The 26,218-nt window shown below is 34.7% G+C and overlaps 2 protein-coding genes across 2 annotated transcripts in view; both read right to left on the bottom strand.

The window, feature by feature from the left end:
• The window catches only part of LOC122403464 (neuroligin-1-like), a 145,332-nt gene extending 144,352 nt beyond the window's left edge, over window positions 1-980 (bottom strand). Inside the window, exon 1 of the mRNA XM_043406991.1 lies at window positions 188-980. Within this exon, the coding sequence (XP_043262926.1) occupies window positions 188-980 (793 nt within the window). The remainder of the gene's footprint in view (window positions 1-187) is intronic.
• Window positions 762-21,904, bottom strand: LOC122403459 (cilia- and flagella-associated protein 251-like). Its single transcript, XM_043406986.1, has 2 exons — window positions 21,720-21,904; window positions 762-1,768 (listed from the first exon to the last, which is right to left on the bottom strand). Exon 2 carries the CDS (start codon window positions 1,384-1,386, stop codon window positions 985-987), a length of 402 nt encoding a protein of 133 aa, XP_043262921.1. The 5' UTR covers window positions 1,387-1,768; window positions 21,720-21,904; the 3' UTR covers window positions 762-984.
• Window positions 21,905-26,218: the final 4,314 nt, after the last annotated feature.

Genomic DNA, 26,218 nt, shown 5'->3' with positions numbered 1-26,218 from the left:
AAAAAATAGATAGAAATTCAAAAAGTATACAAAAAGTTGCTCCTTAACCTCGTAAAGTGAGAAAACCCCCATAAAAATGGTCCCAAATTATTGATTTGAAATAGAAAATATGCACTTTTGAGACGTGTCAACATTCCGCGGTAATTTGAAACATTAACGAACAATAATAAAAGTATGATGGACTCACCGTGAGGAGGTTTGGGCACATAGAGGTTCAAATATAGACAGTCTTCGCTCTGGTTGGCCAACATCGGCGCTAGCCTCTCGAGGTAGGCGCGCCTGGGCCTTGGCAGACTCGCATCCGGTTCCGGTGGTCTCTGTGGACACGCGGGTGGCATGGCGTCCGCCAATTTGGTGCCACGCCACGGCGTCGGCGTGACCGGTGGCATGTATCGTAACCCTCCGACCGGTGGCGTGGCGTACGGTACCCCGTAGTACGTCTCGACGGACGTGGACGACCTGGCCTCGACGCCGCGGAGAGTCCCGTACCTGGTCCTGACCGTCCTGGTGCTGTACTTCTGGCTGCCCGCGAGAGCCTCCGCCCCGCCAGGGCACCAATGCCCGCACAGAAGCCCAAGGAACACGACGATCGTCGCCAGACGCTTCTTCGAGCCGTCTGCTCTATTATCGCTACGTCGCTGAACAACCCCTCCCGTCCACTCCGCTGCCTCCCCGCCTCTCTTTCCCAAGCACCCTCGTTCGCTTCTTCCCAGGCAAAAGTCGCCCCCCTCCTCACAGACGTTGCACAACCTCTCGTTCTCCGAGCCACGGTTCGCCGATGAACGACCTTCGTGCTTCCCGGCGCTGGCGGCTTCCGGCGAAGGGCGACGCTCGTACCACGCGCCGCGTCGCTGGCCAGCATCGCGGAAGACAGATCGGCGGGAACTATTGCCCAAGGAAGGCAGACTTTCGATAGGGTCGAGAGGCGAGAGGTCTTTCCTCTTCCTCTTCCTCGGGGACGAGGAGGAGGACGTCCGCATCGCGTCACGCCGCCGCGGACTGGCCCCTCCGGGCCCCGCATCTGTGGGGCCCTCCTGCCAAGGGACGACCCTCTTCTGCCTCTTCTGCCCCCTCAGCGGCTGTGTCCTTTCCTTCCGCGGCGGATTTCACTTCCTTCGGAACCCCCTCCGACGTCTTCTCCTCCTTCTCTTCCTTCTTCCCCTCGGGACTCTCGTTCACGGTTCCCCCGGAACTCTTATCCGTTGGTTCCTCGTCAACCCTTCCCCGTCTCTCTGCCAATTTCCAATACTGTTCCTCTTCACGGGTCTCCACGCTGCTCGGCCCGCGTCGCTGCGTTTCTCTCCTCGCGATCCTCGAACGACTCGCCGTGAACTCGGAAAAACTCGCTGCTAGGGCGCTGATTGGCTGCGAGGCTCTCAGTTCCATCCTCGAGGACGTGCTGTGCCGGCAACGAGCCTCAACGTTGCCACGTAGCCCTCGTTCCCTGAACCTTTCGCACTCGTTGTCTGAGCGATCGACGACGAGCTCGGCTCGACGCGGGCGAGTAATTTTGAGGGAAGCATCGGCGACGAGTCTACGACGATACACGTCTCCACCCCTCGTGCGCGAACGGAGTCTCAAAATCTAAACTAACGCTGATTAGTTTTCTAGTTCGAAGAGGGAGCTTTGCTTCTTGTTTCCGGTGGCGTAGTTTCCACGATTGTTCTTCAAAATAATAAGATATTAATCAATTCCTTGACTTCACTTCTACGTTCCTAGTTCGTTTTCTAAGCAGTCTTCTTCTTGCGTTTCCTTTATTCACGATTTTCTGCAACAAAAATAAAGTCGATGGTTAGTCGCGACATCAAAATATGCAGGATGGTACGCTATTATTCTCAGTTGCAGGGATCGATTACCATCATTTTTGGTCATTACACATACTCCCGAAATCCTACGCACTTTCGAGAAAAAAATTCGAGTATGTGATGAAATATCTGGACGAAAAAAATTTTTTAAATCGTTCTAAAAAAATTATTTTCAGTTTCAGAGGTCGATTATCATCGTTTTTGGTCATTACACATACTCACGAAATCCTACGCATTTTCGAGAAAAAAATTTCTTACCGAAAATCTAATTTGTTGCCAGAAATGTTTCACGAGCATCTTTAAAATGTCATAACTTCTGAAAGAATTGGGGGATTGTAACGTTTAAAACGGCAAACAACGCGTATTTTGCTAAAGAATATGTAGAAATTCCAAAAATATACGAAAGGGTGATCCTTAACCTAGTAAATTGAGAAAACCCCCATAAAAATGATCCAATTTTCAAACGGCCATAACTCCTATAATAATGAATATATTTCAATGAAACTTATTTCTGATATAGGACTCATTGGCACCTACAAAAAAGTATTAAACAACTTCTCTGTGCAGCGCCAACCAAATTTATTAAAAATGGAAAACGAATTTCTAAGATAATTAAGATTAAAGATAAATCTCAAAAAACAAAATTTCAAATCGTTCTGAAAAAATTATTTTCGGTTGTAGGAGTCAATTACCATCATTTTTGGTCATTACACATACTCCCGAAATCCTACGCACTTTCGAGAAAAAAATTCGAGTATGTGATGAAATATCTGGACGAAAAAAATTTTTTAAATCGTTCTAAAAAAATTATTTTCAGTTTCAGAGGTCGATTATCATCGTTTTTGGTCATTACACATACTCACGAAATCCTACGCATTTTCGAGAAAAAAATTTCTTACCGAAAATCTAATTTGTTGCCAGAAATGTTTCACGAGCATCTTTAAAATGTCATAACTTCTGAAAGAATTGGGGGATTGTAACGTTTAAAACGGCAAACAACGCGTATTTTGCTAAAGAATATGTAGAAATTCCAAAAATATACGAAAGGGTGATCCTTAACCTAGTAAATTGAGAAAACCCCCATAAAAATGATCCAATTTTCAAACGGCCATAACTCCTATAATAATGAATATATTTCAATGAAACTTATTTCTGATATAGGACTCATTGGCACCTACAAAAAAGTATTAAACAACTTCTCTGTGCAGCGCCAACCAAATTTATTAAAAATGGAAAACGAATTTCTAAGATAATTAAGATTAAAGATAAATCTCAAAAAACAAAATTTCAAATCGTTCTGAAAAAATTATTTTCGGTTGTAGGAGTCAATTACCATCATTTTTGGTCATTACACATACTCCCGAAATCCTACGCACTTTCGAGAAAAAAATTCGAGTATGTGATGAAATTTCTGGACGAAAAAAATTTTTTAAATCGTTCTAAAAAAATTATTTTCAGTTTCAGAGGTCGATTATCATCGTTTTTGGTCATTACACATACTCACGAAATCCTACGCATTTTCGAGAAAAAAATTTCTTACCGAAAATCTAATTTGTTGCCAGAAATGTTTCACGAGCATCTTTAAAATGTCATAACTTCTGAAAGAATTGGGGGATTGTAATGTTTAAAACGGCAAACAACGCGTATTTTGCTAAAGAATATGTAGAAATTCCAAAAATATACGAAAAGTTGCTCCTTAACCTCGTAAATTGAGAAAACCCCCATAAAAATGATCCAATTTTCAAACGGCCATAACTCCTATAATAATGAATATATTTCAATGAAACTTATTTCTGATATAGGACTCATTGGCACCTACAAAAAAGTATTAAACAACTTCCCTGTGCAGCGCCAACCAAATTTATTAAAAATGGAAAACGAATTTCTAAGATAATTAAGATTAAAGATAAATCTCAAAAAACAAAATTTCAAATCGTTCTGGAAAAATTATTTTCGGTTGTAGGAGTCAATTACCATCATTTTTGGTCATTACACATACTCCCGAAATCCTACGCACTTTCGAGAAAAAAATTCGAGTATGTGATGAAATTTCTGGCCGAAAAAAATTTTTTAAATCGTTCTAAAAAAATTATTTTCAGTTTCAGAGGTCGATTATCATCGTTTTTGGTCATTACACATACTCACGAAATCCTACGCATTTTCGAGAAAAAAATTTCTTACCGAAAATCTAATTTGTTGCCAGAAATGTTTCACGAGCATCTTTAAAATGTCATAACTTCTGAAAGAATTGGGGGATTGTAATGTTTAAAACGGCAAACAACGCGTATTTTGCTAAAGAATATGTAGAAATTCCAAAAATATACGAAAAGTTGCTCCTTAACCTCGTAAATTGAGAAAACCCCCATAAAAATGATCCAATTTTCAACCGGCCATAACTCCTATAATAATGAATATATTTCAATGAAACTTATTTCTGATATAGGACTCATTGGCACCTACAAAAAAGTATTAAACAACTTCCCTGTGCAGCGCCAACCAAATTTATTAAAAATGGAAAACGAATTTCTAAGATAATTAAGATTAAAGATAAATCTCAAAAAACAAAATTTCAAATCGTTCTGAAAAAATTATTTTCGGTTGTAGGAGTCAATTACCATCATTTTTGGTCATTACACATACTCCCGAAATCCTACGCACTTTCGAGAAAAAAATTCGAGTATGTGATGAAATTTCTGGACGAAAAAAATTTTTTAAATCGTTCTAAAAAAATTATTTTCAGTTTCAGGAGTCGATTATCATCGTTTTTGGTCATTACACATACTCACGAAATCTTACGCATTTTCAAGAAAAAAATTCGAGTATGTGATGAAATTTCTCGATTTTTTCGCTATTGTTACTCGTAACAAAAAATGTTTCAGCGGAGGCTTGAATGGTATCGAGTGGAGCATATTCTTATGTTATTAGTTTTTTTAAATGGAATTAGGTATTTTTTAATACATCGATCGATTCAGCTGGACAATCGTTATAAAGAAGTACTATGTAACGTCGAAAAATTAGTAGTTCAGGAGATATTTCAATTAAAATTATTTAAATTCTTAACACTTTACCGACCGATATTAATCGACTGTTTTACCGGCCAACGCTTACCGACCGATAGCCTATTAATCAACTGTTTTATCGGTCGATAAAGTGTTAAGGCATCATTACTACCACACTAAGACGTTAGCTCAGTTTACCAACGTTAGACTAGCAAAAACAGTACAACTGCAATGGTGTTTTAGAATTATTTAAATTTAAATATCTCCTGAACTACTAATTTTTCGACGTTACATAGTACTTTTTTATAACGTACAACTTTTTTATAAAATGTATAAATTTTTCAATATTATTGCTAGGAAATTTCCTCGTACACAACATTTGTTCCAATACGATCAATTCTTCTGTTTAATTTGCGCGCAGGCAAATAAATTTATCGCAGTTCGGAGCAAAATATTATTCCGCCACGATCGAATTGTTATGTTCCATAATATAAAATTAAGTCACGAAGGTAGAAGGAAAACATGAATTCCTTTTTGGTGGTAAAAGCAATTTTGGAAAATGTAATTTCACTCGTCGACATTTCAGTCTATTTTAAAGGTCTGCTTTGAGATATTATATCAAAAATTTTTAAAATGTGGAAAATCCACATAGGTGTAATGTGTTCCCTAAATTCACTTTTTCACGTTTAAAAAATGTCTACGATGCCCTGAAACCTTTAATATAAGCTAAAATAAAATAAAACATCGACGAATAAATCTACGTTTTTCGAAATTACTCTTACTCTCGAAAAGAAGTTTTTACATGTTATACAGGGTGTTCGGCCACCTCTAGCAAAAATTTTAATGAGCGATAGTAGAGGCCAAAATAAGACGAAAATCAAGAATACCAATTTGTTGATGGAAGCTTCGTTAAAAAGTTATTAACGTTTAAAGTGCCGCCCTTACTGCATTTTTTTCTCGAAAATGCGCAAGATTTCGGGGGTATGTCTATTCACCAAAAATGACTGTAATTGAACCCTACAACCGAAAATAATTTTTCCACAACGATTTGCAATTTTTTTTCTCCGTTGAAAAATTTAGGCACCTAATTGGATTTTCAGTAAGGAATTTTTTTCTCGAAAGTGCGTACGATTTCGGAGGTATGTGCAATGATAAAAAATGATTGTAATTGATCCCCGCAACCGAAAATAATTTTTTTAGAACGATTTGAAAAATTTTTTTTCGCCGAAAAATTTCAGCACCTACTCGATTTTTTTTCTCGAAAGTAGATAGGATTTCGGAGGTATGTGTACTCACCAAAAATGATTGTAGTTGACCCCCGCAACCGAAAATAATTTTTCCAGAACGATTTGAAATTTTTGAATTTAATTGTTAATAACTTTTTAACGAAGCTTCCATCAACAAATTAGTATTCTTGATTTTCGTCTTATTTTGGCCTCTACTATCGCTCATTAAAATTTTTGCTAGAGGTGGCCGAACACCCTGTATAATATTATAGTTGTTCAATGTTGTCAGTCTTTGCAAACTTCGTGTATTTGATGAGGAAAAAACGATTCTTCGTGCAAGTAGTATTGGTCAGACATAGTCAGCCTTCGTGAGGTAAAACTGTCCACATTCTACTTATTATACTCATAGTACAACATTTCCTTAACTAATTATCTACTAGAAATTTAAACAAAATAATGATAGTTACTAGATTCTTTCGACAATCAGTACGTTTCAGGAAAAAGATTAAATATACCAGAAATAATTTACCAAAGAAATTGAAACCGAAGAGAAACGAATAGATAGAAAATTGTCAGGTATATAAACTGTTGATTATTAATAATTTCAGTGTTTCGAATCGCTTGTATTCACTACGGATCAAATGAGTTGCGCGTTGAAAATTAATTTACGTGAAAACAAAGTCTGACTCCACGAGAAAATAATGAACTAATAACTTTAATATGGACAACATCACCAAAATGGCCACTTCACCCTTGTTCCAGAATATACTGTTATTATTCTGCAAAACCATCGAAATTCTGGACAATCTATGAAGACTACGATCCTCGCTAATCCTATAAATTTTCCTCCACAAGTTTCCCAACCAAATAACTAACTAAACTCGTGAAAGAAAGAAAAATAACATTAATCTAAATATGGAAACTATTGCAGATATCAATATCAAATTTATGCAGTACCTTTAGAATTGTTAATTTATAAAAACTAAATATATTTATCAACTTCGACATGATACAAAATCCTTATACAATAGAGATCGAACCAAAAGTAATACTACAGAACTACTTGGAGAAATGATGATGATGTCGCTTCGGTCGCTCACGCACGCTATTCAAATGAGCGACAAACGTTCTTTAAGAACTGGTTTCTCTATACTGCGATATATGCAATACAAAAAGCACCCGAATATATGAAAATATTCAGTACCTTCTTGTAAAATAGCTACCATTGTGCCATTTTTCGTGGATTTGTATTGGATATTATACGATATATTCAATATAACATTCGTATAACGACAAACATTTAAATCACGAGTGGATCACGAACGTATTCAAACGCTTACATATGCAAACTTGAATGGCCGAAATAATGTACATTAAAGCAATTTGCTGAAACAAGTGGACGTCGATAGGAAGATGGAAGTCTCAAGATTATGCCAATAAAATTTGAAAAGGATTCAACAACGTAAAGAGGAGTTATGATACATTTATTAGAAACAGGCATGGTAAGCGACTCGCAAAAGTATTCGAACTCTGTAACACTGTTGATAGTTTTTCATCTTCCTTTGCACCGAATGTAAACGTCATTGCTAAATGAAAATATTGGTACGTTCACTTGATGTTAGGATATCGTTTCAGTAACAGTAACGTAAAAGTGTGCACAATAGTATTTAAAATGAACACCAAAAAGTCTGAAACCAAAAAGTGTGAAAGAGAAATAATATTACGATTGCATGGGGAAGGCAAATCGTATAACGAGATTGCCGGGATTGTGAACAGAAGTAAGTCTACGATACATTACATCATAAAAAAGTCAAAGAATGAGGGAACACTTGCAAACGAAGCTCGATCAGGTCGACCAAAGAAATTGACTGGAAAAGAGGAGAAAGTTATCATTCGCGAATTGAAAAAGAATCCTACTATATCCGCTCCTCAACTAGCAAATTTGGTAGCTGATATGTTTCATAAAGAAGTTCAATTATGTCGACGAATCTTACGAAACAATGATTTTCATGGCAGAGTACCGCGAAAGAATATATTAATGCAGTAAATCGTAAAAAAAGATTGACTTTTGCGAAAACCTACATAAATAAAGATAATTCTTTTTGGGATAAAGTCATCTTTTCGGACGAGTCAAAGTTTAATATTTTTGGCTCGAATGGTAAAAATTATGTGTGGAGGAAACCAAACACAGAATTGGAAATTCGACATTTACATCGAACAATGAAACACGGAGGTGGATCGGTCATGGTATGGTGGCACCGGAAATTTAATATTTATTGACGGAATACTTGATAAACATAAGTATTTAAATATTTTAAAGAATAATCTTAAAGAAAGTGCCAGTAAACTAGGATTATTGGAAGATTTCCACTACCAACAAGATAATGAAGCATACTGCTAAAATTGTAAAAGAATGGATCGTATATAACACACCACACATGTTAATTACTCCACCGCAAAGTCCACACGTAAATCCGATTGAAAATTTATGAAATCGGAAAAAGATTAAATAAATTTGAAATAACATGAAAGCAAACACTGAAAAATAAAATTATAGAAATATGGAACTCCCATTGAGTGTAGTTTTACAAAATCATTGGTTTATAGTATGGAACATCGGCTAAGAGACATTATAGCTGCTAAAGATGGTCCAACAAAATATTAATATTAAATAATTTAATAATACATGTAGCGTTCGAATACTTTTGCGAGTCGCTTACCATGCGTGTTTCTAATAAATGTATCATAACTACTACTTACGTTGTTGAATCTTTTTCAAATTTTACTGGCATAATCCTAAGACTTCCATCTTCCTATCGACATCTACTTGTTTCAGCAAATTGCTTTAATGTACATTATTTCGGCCATTCAAGTTTGCATATGTAAGCGTTCGAATACTTTCGCGAGCCACTGTACGTATCTAGATTCTTTGAATTTATAAAATTAAATAAACATAAAATTTTGTGAATTCTTTTACACAACCACAGTTACAATAACGCCTATTTTGCATTAGTCGTTTCAACTTTGTATTGTATTTATATGATTTTCAACAATTTGAAAAGATCTTAGTTCATGATATAACTAAAGTTATCTATATTAATACTTTGGCTCGTCACTCATATATGAGTGACAAGACTTTCTCACTATGGAACTAAAACAATTTATACTCTAAAATTAAAATTGAAATGTTAAATAAATTTGTATAGGACGAAGTTCAACGTAGTTATGAAAATAAGTACCCAAAGACAAATTTTAAGTTATGCAGTTTACAATTATTCAAAATCGAAGCTTTGATCTCGTAGAAAATTGTACGGTTTTGGTGTGGCAGTCAACGTGTTAAGAATGTCTCTGGTTTTTGGATTGTTCGCAAAATATTACCTACGCAATGTACGTAAAAACTGTTGTTCGTTAATAAACAAAAACTGCGTAATCAATGGATATTAAGCGTTGCAAAAATTCGTAAATATAGTTAAATATATAATAAATATATCCACAAAGCCTGGAATTAATCGCATTTTGATAGCCCGCAAGAAAAAATTATAAAGAAACATCTTTTTTTCCTGCCTACATGGAAGAATGGCCCCCTTAAAGGGGCATAAAATGTTTAGAAATTAGTTCTCTCTCGTAGAAAATTCTGAACACTGATAGAAAAATGTGGGCAAAGTAGCGGTATAAGTTGCTGGCTGCAAAGACATTCCATTTCTAATAAATGTATCATAACCACTACTTACGTTGTTGAATCTTTTTCAAATTTTACTGGCATAATCCTAAGACTTCCATCTTCCTATCGACATCTACTTGTTTCAGCAAATTGCTTTAATGTACATTATTTCGGTTCAATCATTCAAGTTTGCATATGTAAGCGTTCGAATACTTTCGTGAGTATTTCTGCAGTTTAGCGTGCTTTTTCCGTCTATTTGAAATTACGTCAGACAACTCAATTTGTAACATGCTCCGTTTGCAGCCCATAAATGACACGAAACCCAATAATACCGGACCACGGCAACGTGAGAATTTCCAATTTCCAAGTTGCCAGGCCACTTTAAACGCAATCCTTTAGTTCGTCCTGTAACCTAAGCTGGTTCGACAACTCTCTTCTCCAAAGGGAATCGAAGCGAGGGCAAATTACCAAACACCAGTTTCGTCGAAGGCAATTACCCTACGTACGTTTGCCCAGCTCCAATACGAAAACAATTAATATTGCGAGTCCAATAGGGAGGTCTATTAAACACTACATATACGAACTACACTACGAAACGCATTCATCAAGCATTCGTAAACACTTGAAGCTACATAAACGAGTAAGTATAAATAGTGCAGGACCTAATCATCGCTAATATTTGACAGCGTTTGAATTGCAAAATAGCGTTAGACTGTTGTTCGATCATCGAACCTACAAACGCTGGTAATTTTGAAAACATTATTACGATTTTGGGAATCTTTCTAATTTCTAAGTCGAAGCTGGTTCAATGAAATTCTAACGCAAATTTTTCAGTTGTACAGAAACATCAAAAGTTGTGAATAGAAGAAAGTTACGAATGTGTTTAAAAATCCTGAAAAAGAGTATGAAATTTTAACAAGTTTTACGAAAATGCAAACACGTAGTACGAAGAGAATTGCGAAAGGAGCATTGGTTAAACAAGCAGCATAAAGCGTACTTAGAATTTGAAGAAAAGCGTATAAATGTGAGAACAAAATGGTAAAATGGTTACATTTACGGATGAAAAGATGTACAAAATCGAATCATCGAATATCACCAATTAATTTGGTTTTATTTATTGTATCTTTTTAAACAGAACTAGATGGGTTGATGAATCTTCATTTCATTTAATTTAGATATACTAACAAAGGGATTAAGAACAATATATGTATATAAAATTGATTAAAATATTTAAAAAACACAAATTTTTATCTTGCATCGTATATGAAGAATCTCGTATTACTTTTTATAATAAAATATTACGAATTTGAAATATATCTTCAAAAATTTAATGTAATTCTCAAGAAATCCAATTAATATTTACACCATTCGATTGAACAAAAATTTAATGTAATACTCAAGAAATCGAATTAATATTTAGACAATTCGATTAAATAAAAGTGACATAAAAGTATAAATTTCCAAAATTTTGTTCGAATAATCTGTGGTAAGTGACTTTTGTGGCAATTTTCTTTCTCGAAGCACTGGAAAATGTTACGATAAGAAGGCATTACTCTTCCATTATACAGGGTGTCCCGGCTAAAGTGTGACAGTCGCGATACTGCAATAACTATTGATGATACGGAAAAATTGTTTATATGAAAATTGCAGGATAAAACAGGATCTTTATTCTGGCGTAAACGGAAATTTTATTTATGTTATTAATTTCAAAGATACGATGATGAAGTTTCGTTTTTTAAATGGAGCTATATATTTTTTTTTTGATCATGCGATAGTGTTTTTCAAGACGAATCCATTAACCTGCAATTTATTTACCCGATTTTCATTAGTTTTCAAGATATAACGGTTGGAAATTTACTGATTTTCGGCGAAGACCGGAGTAGCCATCTTGGCGCCTAAGCACAAGACGCAATAAACTAAGCAGAAATCCCTGAGCCTGGACGATACTAATGTAAAGTTTACTAGGTAATATTTGCCTTTAGTGGTCTATACAACGAGGTCCTTTCCACGTTCGCGCATTCGCTCATTCAACGAGCCACGCGAATGCTATTAGAGAACAAGAGGATAATAAACGACGTCCATTATAAAATGCAATTGTTGCCCAAATAACTGTTCGACCGTTAAAATTTACGAATGACTGTTTACTCAGAAAAATTTATACGGCTAATAGTCGACACGGTGCCTCTGAGGCGAATAAAATTTAAGGGGCGTTTAAATTACTGCAGGAACGAGAATTCATGCGAACAAAATCTATGGCATTGAATGAAACATAATTGTTCATCCAAAATGAATTAGAAATACCAAATTTTACATTATAGTCCAAAATTTTGGTTTTAAATTCCAGCTTGCATTGACGTTCGATATTTAGTGTGAAATCATTGGAAAAATAATTGTAAATTATAATAAAAAAGCACTGTTTTTAAAATTAAAATGAAAGTGTTATTAATTAGTGAATATAGTCAAACGAAAATTTAACAAATTAAGCACTACCGTAGCATTATCGTAGGAATCTAAGTTTCGTTGTTTGTTATATTATTCCCGGAATAAATACATAATATTCGAGTTTGATTTGATCCATATTTATGTATACAGGGTGTTCGGCCACCTCTAGCAAAAATTTTAATGAACGATAGTAGAGGCCAAAATAAGACGAAAATCAAGAATACTAATTTGTTGGTGGAAGCTTCGTTAAAAAGTTATTAACGTTTAAAGTGCCGCTCTTACTGAATTTTTTTCTCGAAAATGCGCAAGATTTCGGGGGTATGTCTATTCACCAAAAATGACTGTAATTGAACCCTACAACCGAAAATAATTTTTCCACAACGATTTGCAGTTTTTTAATTTTCCCGAATAATTTCACACCTTCTCTATTTTTTTTCTCGAAAGTGGGCAGGATTTCGTGGGTATGTCTAATGACAAAAACTGATTGTAATTGACCCCCGCAACCGAAAATAATTTTTCCACAACGATTTGCAATTTTTTTTCTCCGTTGAAAAATTTAGGCACCCAATTGGATTTTCAGTAAGGAATTTTTTTCTCGAAAGTGCATACGATTTCGGAGGTATGTGTAACGATAAAAAATGATTGTAATTGATCCCCGCAACCGAAAATAATTTTTTTTAAACGATTTGAAAAATTTTTTTTCGCCGAAAAATTTCAGCACCTACTCGATTTTTTTTCTCGAAAGTAGATAGGATTTCGGAGGTATGTGTACTCACCAAAAATGATTGTAGTTGACCCCCGCAACCGAAAATAATTTTTCCAGAACGATTTGAAATTTTTGAATTTAATTGTTAATAATTTTTTAACGAAGCTTCCATCAACAAATTAGTATTCTTGATTTTCGCCTTATTTTGGCCTCTACTATCGCTCATTAAAATTTTTGCTAGAGGTGGCCGAACACACTGTATATTACACTTGTCACATACATATTCTATTTTAATATTTTTTTTTATATTTTGAGGTTGTAATTGGGGTATAATATACAGGGTGTTCGGCCAACCCTGGGAAAAATTTCAATGAGAGATTATAGAGGCAATAATAAGACGAAAATTAAGAATATTAATTTGTTGATTGAGGCTTCCTTAAAAAGTTACTAAAAAATTTCAAATCATTCACGGAAAAATTATAGTCGATTGCAGGAGTCAACTACAATCATTTTTGGTGGATAGACATACCCCCGAAATCCTACTCATTTTCGAGAAAAAAATTGAATTTCGATGCTGAAATTTTTTGGTGAAATTAAAAAATTTCAAATTGTTCTGGAAAAATTATTTTTGGTTGCAGGAGTCAATTACAATCATTTTTGTTTAATATACATATCCTTGAAATTCTGCGCAATTTCGAGAAAAAAATTCGAGAAGGCGTGAAATTTTTCGACAAAATTAAGAAATTTCAAAACGGTCTGGAAAAATTATTTTTAGTTGCAGGGATCAATTACAATTATTTTTGGTCAATAGACATACCCTCGAAATCCTATCCACTTTCGAGGAAAAAATTCCTTACCGAAAATATTATTTTGGAGGCCTGAAATGGTCCCCCAAAATTTCATGTGAATCTTTGAAACATCATAACTCCGGAACGGATTGGACGATTTTAATGTTTAAAAAAGCAAACTACGCGTATTTTAGTGGAAAATATGTACAAATCGCAAAAATATTCGAAAACTTGTTCCTTGACTCCGCAAAGTGAGAAAATCCCCATAAAAGTGGTCCACAATTCAAACAACCATAACTCCTACAATAGTAAATATATTTCATTGAAATTTTGGGGAGGACTAGAGTTCGTGGATACCTATAAAAAAGTATTGAACAACTTTCCTGTACAACGTCAACCAAATTTATTAAAAATAAAAAACGAATTTTTATGAAAAATCTTTGGTGCCTCAATTTATCGACAAAAAAAATTTCAAATCGTTCTGTAAAAATTATTTTCGATTGAGGGGATGAATTACAATCATTTTTTGTGAATAGACATATCCCAGAAATCTTACACATTTTCGAGAAAAAAATTCCTAAACGAAAATATAATGTATGGCTAGAAATGTACCCTCATGCGAATCTTTAAAACGTCATAACTTCTGAACGGATCGAAGGATTTCAATGTTTAAAAAGGCAAATAACGCGTATTTTAGCGAAGAATATGTAGACATTCTAACAATACTGAAAAAGTTGCTCCTTAACCTCGTAAAGTGTGAAAAACCTCATAAAAATGATCCAATTTTGAAACAGCCATAACTCCTACAATAGTGAATATATTTCAATGAAAATTTTTTCTGAAGTAGAGCTCATGGACACCTACCAAAAAGTATTAGACAATTTTTCTGTTGAGCCTCGAACAAAAATACTAAAAATAAAAAACGAATTTTTAAGAATAATCGCAGGTGCCTCAATTTATCGATGAAAAAAAAATTTCAAATCATTCTATAAAAATTATTTTCGATTGAGGGGGTCAATTACAATCATTTTTCGTGAATAGACATACCTCCAAAATCCTTCGCATATTCGAGAAAAAAATTCAGAAGGTGGACAAATTCGACAAAATTAAAGAATTTCAAATCGTTTTGGAAAAATTATTTTCGATTGAGGGGGTTAATTACAATCATTTTTGGTGAATAGACATACCCCCGAAATCCTACGCATTTTCGAGAAAAAAAATTCAGAAAATGGACAAATTTTTCGACAAAATTAAAAAATTTCAAATCATTCTGAAAAAATTATTTTTAGCTAGGGAGGTTAATTACAATCATTTTTGGTCAATAGACACACCCCCGAAATCCTAACCATTTTCGAGAAAACAAATTCTTTACCGAAAATATACCGTGTGGCCAGAAATGTTTCTATAACTTTTTAACGAAGCCTCAATCAACAAATTGATATTCTTGATTTTCGTCTTATTTTGGCCTCTAGAACCTCCCATTAAAATTTTTCATTCACATATTGAAAGTAAAAAAGTTTCATGCCACAAGACATATAAAAATAGAATTAAACAAACTTAAATATGAATTTAATGATATTAACATGTTTATAGATTTTAATAATAATTAAAATTGCATCTCCCCAACTTTCATCCTCCGAAATCAATGATGCTGTTATAACTCGTTTTAAAATTGAGAAAGATTATTTATAATTATTATTAAATATACTCTTAATCAAATTTACACTTTCGAGAATGTTGATACGATATTATTTTCCTTTATGAAAAAGAACGTTCGTTGAATTTCTTTCAAAGAAAATTTAATTGCGAGCCCTTAAACATCGCGAAAACCAAATAATACATTTTTTTCGTCCCACGCCACAGTAGTTCTATTATGCTCATGAAACGAACAAGAGAGACAGAAATAATAAACGACTAACACAGACTGGAGTAGTGTTTTGTTGTAAAACTTGTATAGACATTGTGTTATCAAAAAAAAGAAGTGTCAGTGCATAATAAATTTGCATTTTTCACGCTGACATTCTAAGTTAACATTTTCCATTGGTGAATAATCTTTGAATTCCGAAAAATTAACCTAGTAATTTGTTTTGTATTGTTTTAAGGCATAGTTCTGCAACAATATCACTATAAAAACAAAATAACCTTGATGTTCTGTCGCAATCTTGTTGGAGAAAGTAACAATAGACATTCTTAAAAGTATAATTCAACTTTCACTGCTAAAAAATAACAAATTCAATATTATAGAAGAAAATTTATGAAAAGTCAAAAGAAGGAAAGAACAAAAAAAGGCAAGAAATGAAAATTTCGATTTTCGAATGGATAAATTCTGATTTGCAAAGAATTGATCGCATGATTTGCTTAAGAAACAATAACAAAAACTAGATTCGATACGTGTAACAAATGAGCTCATGAGACGTGTACTAATATTCCTGAATGCTTTTTGCCTTTACTTTTCTTCTTGTATACACTGTTCTGCTCAACATAGAAATGTTTAAAACCATACAATATAGTTATCTATTAAAGAGAATACAAAAATTCAAAGTATAAGATGCTTTTTCACGCGAAAAACGTCGAAAAAATCGGTTTTTGATTTTTGCTACTACGACGCACCCTACCAAAAAATCTGAAAAAATTCAGGGAGATAACCAACGACAATACGCATTTACAGTAATTATATAAATCTAGTGTCTCGAAAGCTTCAATACGAAATCCGTATTTTTCTGTGTTTTTTTGCGTTTTCAATTTTTCACGCCTAGAATTTCGAATCGAAAAATCGGAAAAAATTCAGAGAGATAACCAATGACAATACGCATTTACAGTAATTATATAAATCTAGTGTCTCGAAAGCTTCAATACGAAATCCGTATTTTTCTGTGTTTTTTTGCGTTTTCAATTTTTCACGCCTAGAATTTCGAATCGAAAAATCGGAAAAAATTCAGAGAGATAACCAATGACAATACGCATTTACAGTAATTATATAAATCTAGTGTCTCGAAAGCTTCAATACGAAATCCGTATTTTTCTGTGTTTTTTTGCGTTTTCAATTTTTCACGCCTAGAATTTCGAATCGAAAAATCGGAAAAAATTCTGGGAGATAACCAATGACAATACGCATTTACAGTAATTATATAAATCTAGTGTCTCGAAAGCTTCAATACGAAATCCGTATTTTTCTGTGTTTTTTTGCGTTTTCAATTTTTCACACCTAGGATTTGGAATCGAAAAATCGGAAAAAATTCTCAAACACGTATCTCAATAACCACAATGCACCAGATTTTTTTCATAATTTTTGTACTCGATTAAATAGGGAAAATAGGCACAAATTCGTTAATCCGAATTTTCTCAATAACTACCCTTCGAAACAAGATAGAGGGTTAAAATTTGGCACAGAATGTTTTTTCTTGATGCTCTATCGATGGATCCATCGTATGTCACATTTGGTTCAAGGGCACATTTCACCCTAACCCTTTGCCTGTGTTTAAATCGTTTCTGCTGATCATTTCTTAACATTTCAGATAAAAACAAAATAAAATATTCTACCTTATTACGTGTTATGTACGAAATAGAACAAACAATCAGACAGATATAAATTATAAAAATATACTATAAACTATGGGTTTAAATCAAAATTGTAAGATTTTGCAATGTTAATCGGAATAATGATTGACGAACGATTAATGATGAACAAATTCTAATTTGTTTCAAGCCTGACACTGGTTGCTACTTTCTGTTTCCTCGAAAATTCGAACCAAAGTTTGTAGACGGTTTATTGTTGTGATTAAATGGCGATTATCGATACTTTCTAATTCTTCGAATGATAGTAATAAAAACTAGTTATGTAATCGCCTAATTATTAGGTTTGACTTGACAATCGTGTATTATACTTAGAGAATATTCTAAGCACACTTTCTGTATGAATTATTTTATGTACACGGAAAATTGTAAATGAAAATCAGTCACTTGTGGCGAAAACTACGAAAAACATTTTTAGGATATATGGAGGTATTACAATATATCAATTTGCATATTTCAGCAAGAGAATAATTGTGCAAAAGATGAAAATCAATGAACCGAAAATATATACAGTGAGTGTAAAAAGTATTCGTACACTGGTTAATTTGGACAAAAACTTTGCAGAACTTTGTTTATTGCAAAAGTATGTTAACAAAAACATGCATACGTATTCTTAGAAATTTCTGGAATAAATGTCATTGACAACAAATTATTTATTTATATTTATTATGAAAATATTAACAAATTTCCAGAAATTGGCGTGAAATATACGCGTAATAAGTATATGTACAGTCTTTGATTCGTAACATTCCACATAGAACGATTACAAGATAATCCACGATATGTAAACATACTTAGTATGTTTGGAGACGCTGAGGGTGTAGGTAGTATCCTGAATTCAAACATTATCAACGAAATTATCAGTAAAATGGGACGAAAACGCAAGGAAACCTCTGAAGAAGAAAGGAAAATTGTTATAAATTTACATAATAAGTGTAAAACACTGAGTGAAATTTCAAAAGTTTTAAATAGACCGAGGTCCACGATTCAAGGAACCATTGACAGATATGGCGATCGAAAAACTGTAAAAAATAATCCAAGAAACGGACGCAAACGAATAATAAATGAGTATACCGGCCGATGGATAATTCGAAAGATAAAGATAATCGAAAATCCAAAGATAAGTGCGGTGAAAATCACAGCTGAACTTAATAATGATCTGGACATTAATGTATGCAGTAGCACAGTGCGTAATTTTTTACGGGATAGAGGATATCACGGCAGAGTAGCTCGTAAGAAATATTTCGTAAATGAAATTAATAGAAAGAAACGCGTGCAATTCGCGAAAGAGTACGTTAATGTTCGTATGGAGCACTGGAACCGTATTATATTTACCGATGAGAGTAAATTAAACATATTTTGGGTCAGATGGACGATGTACAGTATGGCGGAAAGAAAATACCGAGTACGAGAAAAGAAATTTGAAGGCGATCGTAAAGCATGGAGGAGGATCAGTCACAGTTTGGCAGTTAGGCTCTATGAGTGCGAGCGGGGTTGGATCCCTCCATTTTATCGATGGTATCATGGATCACAAAATGTACATCGATATTCTAAAAGAGCATCTTCAGGTTAGGGCAAATAAAATGCAGTTACAGGGCAATTATATATTTTTGCAAGATAATGATCCAAAGCATAATGCTTCTAATACACGTCAGTGGATCCTATATAATGTGCCGCAGCAATTAAAAATCCCTCCACAGTCTCCAGACGTAATTGTGATAGAGCACTTATGGAGTCATCTTGAAGAAAAAATTCGAGACCATCACATTTCTTCGAAACAAGATTTAAAAAATGCACTTTTAGAGGAATGGAACAAAACTTCTAGTACTGTAACCAAAAATTTAGTAAATTCAATGCCGCAAAGGCTTAAAGCGATTATACGATCTAAAGGAAATCCCACTAGATACTAAAATAGCAAATAGACTGATTTTTGTTACGTTTATGTACTAAAATTTATAGTTTTTGTTGTAAAATTAGAAGTGTACGAATACTTATTACACGTATGTATATTTCACGCCAATGTCTGGAAATTTGTTAATATTTTCATAATAAATATAAATAAATAATTTGTTGTTAATCACATTTGTTCCAGAGATTTCTAAGAATATTTATGTATGTTTTTGTTAACATACTTTTGTAATAAACAAAGTTCTGCAAAGTTTTTGTTCAAATTGACTAGTGTACGAATACTTTTTACACTCACTGTACATGGAATTTTATTCATTTTGTGAAACGTTTCCTAATAAAAGCACTGAAACCTTCACAAAACCTTTATTCCGGAGCACTAAAAATTAATTAAAAAATTTCAAATCATTTTGAACAAAATTATTTTCGGTTGCGACGGTCAATTACAATCATTTTTGGTGAACACATATACCCCTGAAATCTTACGCATTTTCGAGAAAAAAATTCTTTACCGAAAATATAATGTCTGATCATGAATGAACGATTCCCCTGAAATTTCATGTGTCTCAAATCGTTCTGAAAAAATTATTTTTGGTCGCGGAGGTCAATTAAAATCATTTTTGGTCAATAGACATACCACCGAATTCCTACGCACTTGCGAGAAAAAAATTCATTACCGAAAATGTAATGTCTGATCATGAATGAACGATTCCCCTGAAATTTCATGTGTCTCAAATCGTTCTGAAAAAATTATTTTCGGTTGCAAGGGTCAATTACACTCACTTTTGGCCAATAGTCACACTCTCGAAATCCTAACCATTATCGAGAAAAAAATTCCTAAACGAAAATATAATTTCAGGCCAGAAATGTCACTCCAAAATTGTATGCGTATCTTTAAAACGTCATAACTTCTGAACGGATCGGAGGACTTTCATGTTTTAAAATGCAAATAACGCGTATTTTAGTGAAGAATATGTAGAAATTTTAACAATATTGAAGAAATTGTTCCTTGACCCCGTAAAGTGTGAAAAACTCCATAAAAATGGTCCAATTTGTTACGTTTATGTACTAAAATTTATAGTTTTTGTTGTAAAATTAGAAGCGTACGAATACTTATTACACGTATGTATATTTCACGCCAATTTCTGGAAATTTGTTAATATTTTCATAATAAATATAAATAAATAATTTATTGTTAATGACATTTGTTCCAGAGATTTCTAAGAATATGAATATTTTTGTTCAAATTGACTAACGTACGAATACTTTTTACACTCACTGTACATTTCGTGTGAGAAAGTAAAGTCGAAGAATTGCTGCCCCCCAGAAGGATTAACTTTGGCCTAACAAGTATCTTAAACTCGAATTCTGCAACCTAAAATGCTCACAGACCATACAATTCTTCCAACGAAAAGCGACGAGACGTTAACACGATGATTTTTCATCCTCCGTGCGACGGTCGTTGATTATGTCACATTTCGTTCGAGCAACGATCGTGTTCGCGTTCGCGTACGAAGAAAAGTTTGATCCTCGAGTCGGATCAAAGTGCAAACGCGGATCGGCGATAGGATAACTACTTGGTGATTCGTCGCCTATCGAAGGCTTGGAACGCGAAAGTTGGTCCGGTGTCGGTGAGGCTTTGCAACTTCAAAAGAGGATCAAAGTGTCGCCGGATTAAGTGTTAGATTCGCGATGACGAACATCCGCGTCCGTCAAACCGACGATACGAATATGGATAACTGGGCCATCATCGAGACAGACGGAAGAGAAAGGGAGAAGAAGTGTCTCTCGCGGCGAAATTAAATTCCTAGCTTCGCGCTAATTGCAGGGGGGACGAACAGAACGATTAATAATTCGCCGAGCCAAGCTGTCCGCTGAAACTTCCACACCGCCGCGATCAATCCCCCGAGAATTATCGAGATACGGATACGACAGTCGGATTAGGGCGGAATTATGAACTTCTGTTCCCCGTCTGCGACGCTCGATCTACGTTCCGTGGAAAACTGCGAAAGTAATACCTCGAACGCGATTAACCGGCGCTGGATTACTGGATCTCGAACGGTCCGGAAAACGAAAATCACGTCCGTGCATTAACTCGTTCGACGGGTCGCGCCAGTGGGTGCTAATAGGCCAATAAACGGACGACTATTGGGAAAATGCGATTGTTGCTCGAATAACCGTTCGACCGATAAAAATTTATACGGTTGACATTCGACGATCCGAATCGTGTCAAACGGTAAACGCTGGGACCAGTTTCAAATCACCAAACGTAATCGGGAGGATAACAGGCAAAACTGTTGCTTTCCAAGGAGAATTTATCGTGCAAGATGTTTGAAAACCTTTACGAGTGCGATCAAGCCACGAGCAAACCGAAAGTTCCCTATCCGTCGGGTATTTGCATATCTTGGGAACTTAAACGGCTTCCAGGCGTGGAACAAAGTTAACACTTCGCTAAGTAGTTTACTATTAAACCGTAAGCCCGGAGGAGCAACTTGTTCGCAATTTACGCGATCAGGAGACACAAATCCGTTCGTCGACGATAACAACAACAGTCGCGCGACGCGGTTAGAAGAAAGAATCGTTCGCGGTGCCCCGGAGGAAGAACTTTCCGTACCAGTTTCGATGGGAACAACCGACTCCGTTCGGTCCGTGAGTTTCCATCCACTGGTCCGGTGTCGTAGGTGTCGCACAGACCCGGCACATCGCGGCAATGAAATCCAATCAACGACAGACCGCTGTCATATCCACGTCCGGTCCAGTTCACACGACACTCGTGCAGCTCAGGCACCGTCTGCTCGGCTCGCGAAGAAACTCGTCCACCACTCCACCACCTGCACCCTCACCACCACTACCCACAAGGTGTCTTCATCTCGCGATCGCGCCTCCCGTGGCCGCTACGCTCCGGGAATCTTTTCACCGCGTCGCGGCGGCAATTCGAAACGGTCGACCGGCAGCCACCAACATTGAGGATTTAACGAGGGAACGGACCGATGGGGGATGAGTACATGGTAAATACCATGTCAATCGACCATATATATTCCACTAGCAACGTGCAACCGACCAAAACCGATCCGTGCAATCCCAGGGACGACTCGCACCCTTCGTGCGTGCGATCGGCTGTCTGTCCCAGGCTCCACTGACGGCCAGCCGCGCGACCTCCATGGAGGTGGCGGTGCTGGTGCTGGTGGTGCTGGTGCTGCTGCCGACGGTGGTGGTGGAGACGGCGGTGGAGGCACCGATGGAGGTGGAGGATGGTCCGGCACTCGAGGAAGCCGGGGCATCCACGGCGCCGACGCCTGGTTTCGTACCGACCACCAGTCCGGTCGATAACGCCACGGCAACCCCCGGGTCGTTCCGGCTCTCCTCCGCCTCTCTCCATAACATTTTCTCCCTCTTTCACCTTACACGACGCTCTTCCACGCGACTTTCTCCCTCTCTCATCCCCCTGTGTTCCTCTTCCGCTTCTCTTCTTTCTCGCCCAGCCCTGTCCATCCACCGTCTTTCCTCCTCGATCCACCTTCTTCCTTTCATCGCGCTACGCTTTCCTCCTCTTTCACCGTCTCATCCTACGATTCCAGCACGTCCTACGGCAACTCTTCCAGTGCTCCTCATCCTCATAGATCAGTGATTCTTAAACCTCCGTAACCCAATTTTTTTTTTTTTTTTGTTTTCTTTTTCTTGCAAAATTACCAACTAGCAAAATAGATCGTACCATATGAATTAAGGACTGTCAACAGTTGAGAAATACAACACTCGTTTGAGATTTCTCCGCAATAAACTGATTTTTTCTGTGTTTTTTTTTTAAATTACCAATTAGCAAAATAGAAATTACAGATCGTTTACTATTAACCCCCCATAACCCAATTTTTTGTGAATAAATTGTCAATTAGCAAATTAGAAATCACCGATCGTGGCATAAAAATTAACAAGTACACAAACTGACAAAAATTGAGAAATAAAATGATCGTTTGCTATTAATACTCCATATACCGATTTTCTGTTTTTTTATTTTTATTACCAATTAGCAAAATAGAAATCACAGATCGTTTACTATTAACCCCCCATAACCCAATTTTTTGTGAATTTTTTTTTTTTTAAATTGTCAATTAGCAAATTAGAAATCACCGATCGTGGCATAAAAATTAACAAGTACACAAACTGACAAAAATTGAGAAATAAAATGATCGTTTGCTATTAATACTCCATATACCGATTTTCTGTTTTTTTATTTTTATTACCAATTAGCAAAATAGAAATCACAGATCGTTTACTATTAACCCCCCATAACCCAATTTTTTGTGAATAAATTGTCAATTAGCAAAATAGAAATCACCGATCGTGGCATACAAATTAATAAATACACAAACTGACAAAAATTGAGAAATACAACACTGGTTTACTATTAACCCTCTATAACCCAATTCTTTCTGTGTTTTTTTTTCTTAAATTACGAATTAGCAAAATAGAAATCACAGATCGTTTACTATCAACCCTCTGTAACCTAATGTGTTCTGTGTTTTTTTTTTAAATTACCAATTACAGTCAAAAGTTGAGAAAAACAACACTTGTTTGCTATTAACCCTCCATAACTCAATTTTTTCTGTGTTTCTTTTTTAAATTAACAATTAGCAAAATAGAAATCACCGATCGTGGCATAAAAATTAACAAGTACACAAACTGACAAAAATTGAGAAATAAAATGATCGTTTGCTATTAATACTCCATATACCGATTTTCTGTTTTTTTATTTTTATTACCAATTAGCAAAATAGAAATCACAGATCGTTTACTATTAACCCCCCATAACCCAATTTTTTGTGAATTTTTTTCTTTTTAAATTGTCAATTAGCAAAATAGAAATCACCGATCGTGGCATACAAATTAATAAATACACAAACTGACAAAAATTGAGAAATACAACACTGGTTTACTATTAACCCTCTATAACCCAATTCTTTCTGTGTTTTTTTTTCTTAAATTACGAATTAGCAAAATAGAAATCACAGATCGTTTACTATCAACCCTCTGTAACCTAATGTGTTCTGTGTTTTTTTTTTAAATTACCAATTACAGTCAAAAGTTGAGAAAAACGACACTTGTTTGCTATTAACCCTCCATAACTCAATTTTTTCTGTGTTTCTTTTTTAAATTACCAATTAGCAAAATAGAAATCACCGATCGTGGCATAAAAATTAACAAGTACACAAACTGACAAAAATTGAGAAATAAAATGATCGTTTGTTATTAACCCAATTTTTTTCTGTGTCTTTTTTTTTAATTACCAACGAGCAAAATAGAAACCATCGATCGTGGTACACAAATTAAAAATTACAGAAACTGAGGAAAGTTAAAAAACAAAATAATAGTTCACTATTATTCCAAGATACATAAGTTGAAATTGAAAGTAATATTAACACGTTCGTGGCTAATAAAAATTTTAATAAGCTGCAAAAGTGAACAGGTGATTAACGTCTAGTTTGCAATTCCACTTAATTTACGTAATGTGCTAACTAAAAGAAATTTTTTAAATATACAGAGACAAAATGAAATGAAAATATTCGAGTGACCAGTTAGCCATTAAAGAGCATAATAATTTCAGAAAATAAAAATTATATAAAATTGAATGCATGGTAAATTTACTTATAAATTTGAATGTTATAGCATTCCATATCAATTAACTATATTCATGTAATTTTGCATCAAAATAAAACTAAAATTAAGAGATAAAATTTCATATCGCGACGAACACTAAATTTTTTTTTGGAATATACTTGCATAAAGCCTAAATCAAGCAAATGGTTAATAACAAAAATTATGAAGCATGATAATGTTGCTTATAAATTTGAATGTTATAGCGTTCCATGTCAATTAACTATATTCATGTAATTTTGCATCAAAATAAAACTAAAATTAAGAGATAAAATTTCATATCGCGACGAACACTAAATTTTTTTTTGGAATATACTTGCATAAAGCCTAAATCAAGCAAATGGTTAATAACAAAAATTATGAAGCATGATAATGTTGCTTATAAATTTGAATGTTATAGCGTTCCATGTCAATTAACTATATTCATGTAATTTTGCATCAAAATAAAACTAAAATTAAGAGATAAAATTTCATATCGCGACGAACACTAAATTTTTTTTTGGAATATACTTGCATAAAGCCTAAATCAAGCAAATGGTTAATAACAAAAATTATGAAGCATGATAATGTTGCTTATAAATTTGAATGTTATAGCGTTCCATGTCAATTAACTATATTCATGTAATTTTGCATCAAAATAAAACTAAAATTAAGAGATAAAATTTCATATCGCGACGAACACTAAATTTTTTTTGGAATATACTTGCATAAAGCCTAAATCAAGCAAATGGTTAATAACAAAAATTATGAAGCTTGCTTCGAATTATATAAACACTTCTAAAATAAATAATATTGCAAAAGTGATTTGTAATTGTGATAATCCAGTAAAGTGTGAAATAAACGTTGGATTTTACGACTGCATAGCATCTGCATAATATCGATTCGATTAATCGATCGCGAAACTTGGATATTATTTTTTATCACATTTTTGTAATTTTTCACACTAAATCAATTTATTGGTAAACTAACAACTTCACAAATGTTCGAATGATTCGACTTTACCATTTGTCATTCCCATATTAAGACTTTACCGACCGGTAGCGGTCGATTAATCGGCTATCGGTCGGTAAGCGTTGGTCGGTAAAACAGTTGATTAATACGCTATCGGTCGGTAAGTGTTGGCCGGTAAAACAGTCGATTAATAGGCTATCGGTCGGTAATGTGTTAAAATCATCACTCTGTAAATATATATATATATGTCTTTGTAATATTTCATTTCTGACAAATGTCTTTTCCCGCTATTTTACAATTTCATTCTCATTCTTTTCATACAATTTTTCCAACGCTATGTAAAATAGTTAAAATAGTAATAATAAAATAGTTCCTGCAATATAAACATACTTTAAAGGTAATAGTGAGAATAAATTAACGATAAACGTTTGAATAGTTATACGTATGCAATAAATGTTACGACTGCTAAAACACCTTTATTATAGATATATTTGTAAATAATTAGGTGCACGA

This window comes from Colletes gigas, unplaced genomic scaffold, assembly GCF_013123115.1.
Source record: "Colletes gigas isolate AHSC1104 unplaced genomic scaffold, ASM1312311v1 Colletes_gigas_Sc00054, whole genome shotgun sequence".
NCBI lineage: Eukaryota > Metazoa > Arthropoda > Insecta > Hymenoptera > Colletidae > Colletes > Colletes gigas.
Note: the sequence above shows the minus strand (reverse complement) of the source record. Positions and strands in the feature narration are given on the sequence as shown.

Bases quoted from the DNA above. Each gene is read 5' to 3' on its own strand.
- LOC122403459 (XM_043406986.1), bottom strand. From the start codon at position 1,386: ATGGAACTGAGAGCCTCGCAGCCAATCAGCGCCCTAGCAGCGAGTTTT.